The sequence below is a fragment of the Nicotiana tabacum genome, chromosome 23 (assembly GCF_000715075.1).
Source record: "Nicotiana tabacum cultivar K326 chromosome 23, ASM71507v2, whole genome shotgun sequence".
NCBI lineage: Eukaryota > Viridiplantae > Streptophyta > Magnoliopsida > Solanales > Solanaceae > Nicotiana > Nicotiana tabacum.
In genome coordinates this window covers 116635565-116643294 of record NC_134102.1, presented here as the reverse complement: position 1 = coordinate 116643294, position 7730 = coordinate 116635565, and the positions used below count along the sequence as shown (strand labels likewise).

Here is a 7730-nt window from a genome sequence, read left to right as displayed (position 1 = left end):
TATATTGGATCAAAATAAAAAGGTTAAAAGGTCACTTATTATCGATCAGGTAACAAGAGTTTACTCACAAATTTATAATCCACAAAATTATTTTACATATTACTAAAATATAAACAAACAAACAAACAAACAAAATGGCTAACAGTTTAAAAATATGTTTACATGTTCTTCTCAAAAGAAAAGCGTTAAGAAAATATGTTTGTTCAGAACAATTCTGTTCATATTGGGGCATGGAGTTGTTAAAGGCCTGCTAGATTTTGGGAATAGCCCCAGAAGGGTTCAACATATAATTTAGTTGGACTTTCATATATGGGCTAATGTTCAGCTCAGTCCAGTTACCATGAAATTAAGGGTGAAATTCAAAAATAGCCAGATTTATAAGTGGTAAAAATAGCCACAGTTTCAAAAGTAATCGAAATTTAACCACTTTTCATGTATAGATAAATCTGAACGAAAATACTGTTCAAAATCCGAAAAATATTCCAGCATAATATACTGGAGTTCTAGCATAATATAATGGAGTTCCAGTATAATATACTAGTCCAGCATAATATGCTGGAAATTCATACACAGGTGCTCTAATCTCCAGTATATTATGTTGTAACTCTTCGTATGTTGGAGTTCCAGCATAATATGCTGGAAGTTCATACACATGTGCACTAATCTCCAGTATATTATGCTGGAACTTTTCGTGTTGCAGTAAAATAGTGGCTATTTTTCAATGACTTTGCAAACGTTGGCTATTTTTCAATTACCAGTCCGAAAACTTGTTAGCCCTATTTTCACTGAAATTAAAGATAGAAATGATACTAGGTAGCCTTTTAAGCACCCCTATTTAAAACATATCCAGTTTCTAAAAATTACTTAAAGTTTAACCTGCTTTAGCAAACTTTCTTCTTCCTCAGATTTTCGAGTCAACTTAAGCCCGTTGGTTGAAATCAAGTTCGGTCAGAGCCTAAATTTCATATCTTTGAGCTGCATTCAGATTTCAAACCTAAGATCTAAAGATTGTAACTTCAGCCTTGACATTTGAAGTTACACTTTGGCGGAGCCCTAACTTCAAACCTGAAGGTCTCATGCTTCCAACTTCAAAACTGACAGCCAAATGTTAATTCTAAGATGGCTAAACTTTAAAAGCATTGTAAATTTCGGCGATTCTTTAAATAAGGGTAAAGCGACGGCTATTATGCGCTTCCCCAAAATAAAACAGCCACCTAAAACTTTACCAAAACCAACAAGATAGGTGGTAAAGACTGAATTCCAACCAATGCCGTTAAATGGGCCTCCATTAGCTTGGCACCAGGCAGTATAACTTATCAACAGTTCACAAGTCGCTATATAACAACATGAAAGGTTAGTTCTATTAGATTCAGAATCATATAAATCATACCACGAATTTGGTCCACTATCTAACAGACTACACGAATTACAATCCGACCTAAAGATTGCATTAAGTTACAATTCTTCTATATCCTCAAGTGAATCAAACTGTGCATTAAGTCGACGAAGTTCTTCATCATCAATGGTGGATGTGCTGAACCACTTAGGTGGAGAATAACCCGATGGCATTGTTGGCAGGACACTAGCTTCTGAACTCTGCTCAATTGATGCCTCTGCATTATCAGACTCTGCTTGCTTTTCTTTTTTATTTTGGTTAAACAGTTGGGACTTCATCTCCCAGCAAGCTTTAAGGTCTTCCTCATTTCGAGCTTTATTCAACTTATCGATAAGATCAGTGAATGACACAACCCACTCAGCTTCAGCGCTCTTGGCCTTTTTCTTTTTGCCAAGTGCATCCAGATCACTAAGGTCAGTAGCATTGTCACCTGACTCCAACTTCCTAAGCTTCCTCAATCCCTGATCAACAATATATTGCATCCTCTTCCTGGTATTCTCTATTCTAGTTGGATCTGATCTAAGCTGTAACTTCAACCGGTTTATCGTTGCCTCATTATCATCTTCTGTTGAACCATCCTCATTCCTCTCATCCTCTGCAGAATTCACTGCAAAAACCTCCTCTAATAGACCAACATTCTGCATGTAGCGATCAAAAGCTTCATTTTCAGCTGCAATATTACTGTCCCTGTATTCCTTTAACTTCATAAACCTCCACTCGTTAATGAGTTGGGCATCCTGTAGTTTATCAATAAGGTTAACCTTTAAAACTAAAAAATAAAGTATAAGCTCATGGAGAAAACACAAGAACTCCACATACCTTTCTGGTCAGTGGCTTCCTCGATCTTAGTGGGGTCTGCAAATTATTGAACTGTGCAAAATTGGTGGAGAGTTGACGAAGTGAAGCAGCTCCTCTGTGCGAGCTCCTTGAGTAAAGGAAATAGAAGTTAATACAGATCTTCTAAATAAAGAGCAAGAAGCTCAGTAATCATCAATCCATTCTGCCTGATGAATAACAGATGTGCGTGTGGGGGAATGCAAAGATATATGAAAATGCACGTGAATAGAACCCTAGTATCTCCCCAGATTATTCCACAGAGGGTAACACAACAATCAAATAGCATATTAAAATATGAGTGCCAAGAACATGCAATGCAAATGCAGAAGAGATCATTTCAAAACGCCAGATAAAAGCACCTAGAAGCACATTTCTAATGACAGTGCAAATATCTTATGAGGGATTGTTAACTGACTACAGCTGATGTTTGTAATATACTCTTTACATCATCAGTGATTAGGCAGTCCAACTGTTCATCACTAAAGCTGTCATATATAAATGTAGTCATGCATACTTGAGTAAAACTTACCCAGAGTGAGATGCTTCAGTGGACTGCTGGTCTACCACAGGGGACCCAGAAGATGGTAACTTATCTGGAAGAGTTGAACCACCTTTCAGAACTGCACAAGATCAAATCAAGGAGACATATTCTTTAGCACAACAAAGGAGTGACGGAATCACAGTAGTAATTGCCTTACAGAAGATGTATTAAAGTCCCTGTGCTATCAGTCTCTTTCATCCGATGACTTTTAAATGTTTGATTCTTCCAACATTTTCAGAACCAGGCAGTTGAAAAGTCTACTTATTGGTTAAATGTCAAAAAATCCAAATGCAGCTCATTACCATGTAACATCCCAATGATGTCAAAACAAAGTTTACACCAAATGTCAACACAGGGTTAATAGTATGATGAATCGTGGCAGAGACACTGCGCGTCCTTTAAACATATCAAAAAGGGGTCCAAAGTATTTGTGTGGTTATAAAAACTTCTCATTAAGGGTAGAATTGGAAGTTTGAACTAAATTGTTTCCAAATTTAGAAAGGGGTCATTCTTTTTGGAACGGACCTAAAAAGAAATAGGTTCACATAAACTGGAATGGAGGGAGTATTACTTATGGCAAAGAGCAATTTCTTCACTGGTATGTAACAAAAAGGCATATGTACAATTTGTTAACTGGAATTGAGGAATACTGTCAGCAGCTATGAAAAAATTTAAGCTGATCATACCATGTATATGACAGGGATTTTGCGCTTTCGCACAGCAGCTTTTGCATGACTGGAACGGACACCTGCACATTCGATTCTCATCCATTAGAAAGACTAACAACGAAGAGAGGGAAAGCGGAGAAAAGAAATGTATAAACAAGCACGATAGGATAAAATCTCTTTTTAGAAAAGAAAAAAGGATAAAAACTTAAAGTAAGTTAAGTATATTAAAGGAATTCCAAACAAGTTTTGACATGAGAATGAGATCAATGAGGTATAGTTATGCTACTTTGATTAATTGATCAACTTAAATCACGAGGGTAACTTCAAACGATTCGTAGATCATGCAAGACAGAAACTTCGGGTAAAGTCGAAGTTTTAGGTCTTAAAAATAAACGACAGATGACCGAATATCTGATAAAATGATATGAGAATAGTAAAAGGTGATGGAGTACTGCTATCTGAAGCTTAGACAGAATCACCTGTCTGCATCACCAATTATATTTTCCTCCATTTCTTTCTTACGCTGTTTCTTTAAAAGTTCTCTGACACGGATAGAGAGGGAGGCGGAGGAATAGAGGAGGAAAGAGGGGAAATAGACACATAAGATGTAAGACTATTTTCTCCATTTAAAGCCACCATACACTACAACTACCCTTAGAGATGTATCACAATGGCAAACGATAGTTAATGAAATATTCCTTTTTTGATTAATTAGTTAATGAACTTCTCTTACGTCGAGTTTTGACAATCCGGGTGCTAATATCGAGTATATCATGCATCAGGTTTTGTCATTAATGTAAAACAACTTAAGGTGTCGAATGACGACAAGTCTCTGTTTTGACTTGTAACGGCTTCAAAACTAATGCAGAATATAACTTCCCTGCTTTTAAGGGAGAGAGATTTAAATTTAATCATCTCTGTCTTTATTTTCCATAAGAAAGTAAAAGCAGTTAGCAAAAGTGAAAGGAGGCGAAAGAGTAGTCCCTTTTCAATTGAGGAGTAATCGCTATATAATTTATTTATTTTTTGATAACCTAATCGCTATATAAATTATTACCCCAAAGACTGCAGCTTCATCAAAAGGTCTTTGCCTAATGAATGTAAAATCGAACGGGTGATCAAGCAGAAATAGCTCCTCTTTAGTACTTAAATAAGTCACTTCTTAGTTTACACTGCACATACTAGATAGCTAAAGAACCCACACAAGCTCTTGACGAAAAGAATTCTCATCGCCACTTTTAGAACAGCTAGCCATGAAAAAGTGAAGGGAAAAAGGAATGGCATTCCCCTAAAGAAGCAAATCGTTATTTTACTTTGCACATACTAGATAGCTAAAGAGAATACACCAGTTCTTGACAAAAAGAACTGCCATCGAGAAGGGGAGGAGAAAACTCAAAATGAAGAAAAAGTATATTCGAACTTCTTTTTTATATTTTATATAAGTAAAAAGTGGTAGTTAACTTTGATACATATTAACTTCCAAACTTAAGAATGAAAAGGAGATCCACGTTTGTATGATCATTTGACCAGAGAGCTTAACTTTAACATTTGTTCATTTTCTCTACTCTTGTCAATTAAACAGGCTGGAGATCCAAATCCGAGCCTTTCACAATCTTTTAGAGTTTTTACTTTTTCAATAAACTAAAACAATAAAATTGTCATACTTACACCATGATGGTGTGACCTCTATGAAAGTGTAATGTGAGCATATACGTCAAGCCTTTCAAATTCTAGTCAGTACTTCTGCTTAACAGATATAATAAGTTGAGAGTAAATAAAACATGCAAAGTTGCAAACTGTACACATACTTATTCTATGCTACTGAAGTCGAGAGCTTTTAAGGATTTAATTGGATGGAAAAGCAATATATTTTGTTAATTCACCCATTAAAATGCTACATGATTATAACCTTTCTTTCAATTTAAGCATTTGATAACGCAAGTAATATTTCCTTCTTGTTTCTGTTAAAAGAAACATATACCTTCGATGGGCTCCAACAAAAAGTTGATCCAGCGATTTCCTTTCATTTCATTCTTTTTTACAAAAAATAACGTGTCTATTAATGCTTTTCCTTTTCCGTGTTATTTCTAGAATTGACACTATATGATCATGTTTCCCTAACCAAAAAGTACCTTCCTTCCTTTCACAAAACTCCAAATATACCATAACAAAATGGGAAAAGGAGGGGAAAACTCATCAGTAAACCATCTTTTCGTTTGATAAGTAAAATATGATGACTAAGAAATAAGTGATACTGTTATATATAAAAGCAAATAAGTAATGCACAGTGTTGTTAATAAGAGGAAGCAAAATCCAAAATGATCTCTGACAGGCTAAAATTATAACCTATCCAGCTAAAATCCAAAATAAAATGTCTTTGTGGAAAACAATTCTGTCCTCAAAGATCAGATAAACAAAATTTAGACAGTCACATCAAATAAATTTGGCTTCCATACGAGTATCTTACAGCTGTGCTCCCCCTATTTGAAACTTCTTTTTTCTGAGCAAAACCATAAATTGCTTCACCCAAACTAAAAACAGTCTTCCAGAAACACCTAGAGAACCCTCTAAAGTCAAAATTTCCACCTACAAGTGAAGCCATCAGTAGATGACCAATGCAACAGCAGATTGTCTAGCTCAAATTTTTCGGCCTCTTTTCTGAAAGAAGGTTAAGACTGCAGGCTCATCCAAGCTTAGCACTTCTCATACTAGCAGTATAAGGTCACCATCACAAAGTCACTGTGTAAAAGCTCTAGCTCATTTTGTATAATCCATGGGGATAAAATGGAATTGTGATAAAAGATTTTTAAAAAAATCAAATTACATTTTGAGAAGCTTTGTAACCAGCAAATGCTTGGATTCCTTTGTTCGGGATTCTTTAAGTAACCAAACCAAATGATTGAGCGTTTAAAGTAGAGCAACAATCAGCGTATATTTCAAATACAAAGCACTAATTTAATTGTTTCAGCATAAAATTAATGGTCCTAAATAAAGCGTGCATAAATTCAATATTTCTTCTCAATCGTGCACCAAGTTTCTTCCTTTCTCTTTAAAGCTTGGCCAGCTGCAACTGAATCAAATACTAAGTGCCACTCGGCCACTCCATTTCAGCATTCTTCTAGCCTAAAGCTGGTCGTTAAGTACATGCAATCTAAAAGCACTAATCATGTCGAGAAGGAATGACCAAACGGTTCACTTGAACAAAGAAGTTGAACTCAAACATATACCAAAAGCAAATTATTTTCCTTATCTCTGGGACAAAATAAAAATTTAGTAAAACAATACCACTCCCACTCCTACAAGTCCCCTCCCCCCCCCCCCCCAAAATAAACAGCAGTTGTGTTAATTTGTCTACTAACAACACATCGCTACTCCATGCGTTTAAATTTATATGACACTCTTTCCACTTTGAAACATTCTAAACCATTTAACACTATTCCACTAATAAAATTATTCTATACAAGCTGTACAATTTTCAAAAATCATCTAACTGTTCAACATTTAGTCCCCTCTATCAAACCAACTTTTTAATTACTACTTTAATATCTTGCTCCACTACCACTAATATAATACATAAGTTATGAAGCCATATTAAAAACTGGAAATTAGGGTTTCTAAAGCACAATTTCAATGGAATAAAAACATCACCTTGAGCGAGCAACATTGCCGCACTTTATGCACTTAGGTTTATTAAGCCCTCGAAGATTCTTCGACGCGTTTATGGTCGGATGGCTGGACACGACAGCAGCGGTTACGGTGGTCGCGGCGGGAGCGGACGCCGGTGAGGGAGCGCTGTCGGCGCTGTGGTTACTTAGGGCAGGCGACGAAGCAGTACCAGCCATTGGAGACACCACTTACGCATTCAAAGGTTTTATCTTTTCTCTTTCTTTCATTCGTTGAGCTGACGACGGTTTCGAGGGAGAGTTTTCTCGTAACGGTAAACTGCGGCGGCGAGTGGGGTTCAGTTGCTTCGTTTTCTGCTGATTTTGTCTTTGATTGGGTGAAGGTTTATCGCAGATAAAAAAGATCGGGTATTTATATGTAAGGAATTATAGGACGGTTTTGCCCTGATGTATACCAGGTGGAGCTATACTTATGGGGTCTCGATGGTAAATTACAAAAAGTAATTCAATTGCTGTAATTGGAGTATTCAATTCGATAAGTACGAAGATTTCCTTCAACTGGCTAAACGCATAGGAATTTTTTTAGAACATATCAAGAATTTTCCTAAGCCAAAGGTCTTTTAGAAACGATTTTTTTGTGTTCTTGAACTAAGGTGAATGGCCGT

General features: G+C 36.1%; 1 protein-coding gene across 2 annotated transcripts; it reads right to left on the bottom strand.

The window, feature by feature from the left end:
* Positions 1-1339: 1339 nt before the first annotated feature.
* On the bottom strand, positions 1340-7444 carry LOC107764281 (uncharacterized). 2 transcript variants are annotated; one of them, XM_016582839.2, is made up of 5 exons: positions 7091-7444; positions 3461-3522; positions 2763-2853; positions 2216-2321; positions 1340-2133 (listed from the first exon to the last, which is right to left on the bottom strand). In XM_016582839.2, exons 1-5 carry the CDS (start codon positions 7282-7284, stop codon positions 1456-1458), a joined length of 1131 nt encoding a protein of 376 aa, XP_016438325.1. In that variant the 5' UTR covers positions 7285-7444; the 3' UTR covers positions 1340-1455. The 2 variants fall into 2 exon arrangements, with proteins under 2 accessions (XP_016438325.1, XP_016438332.1); XM_016582846.2 differs by having other exon boundaries at positions 2216-2318.
* Positions 7445-7730: the final 286 nt, after the last annotated feature.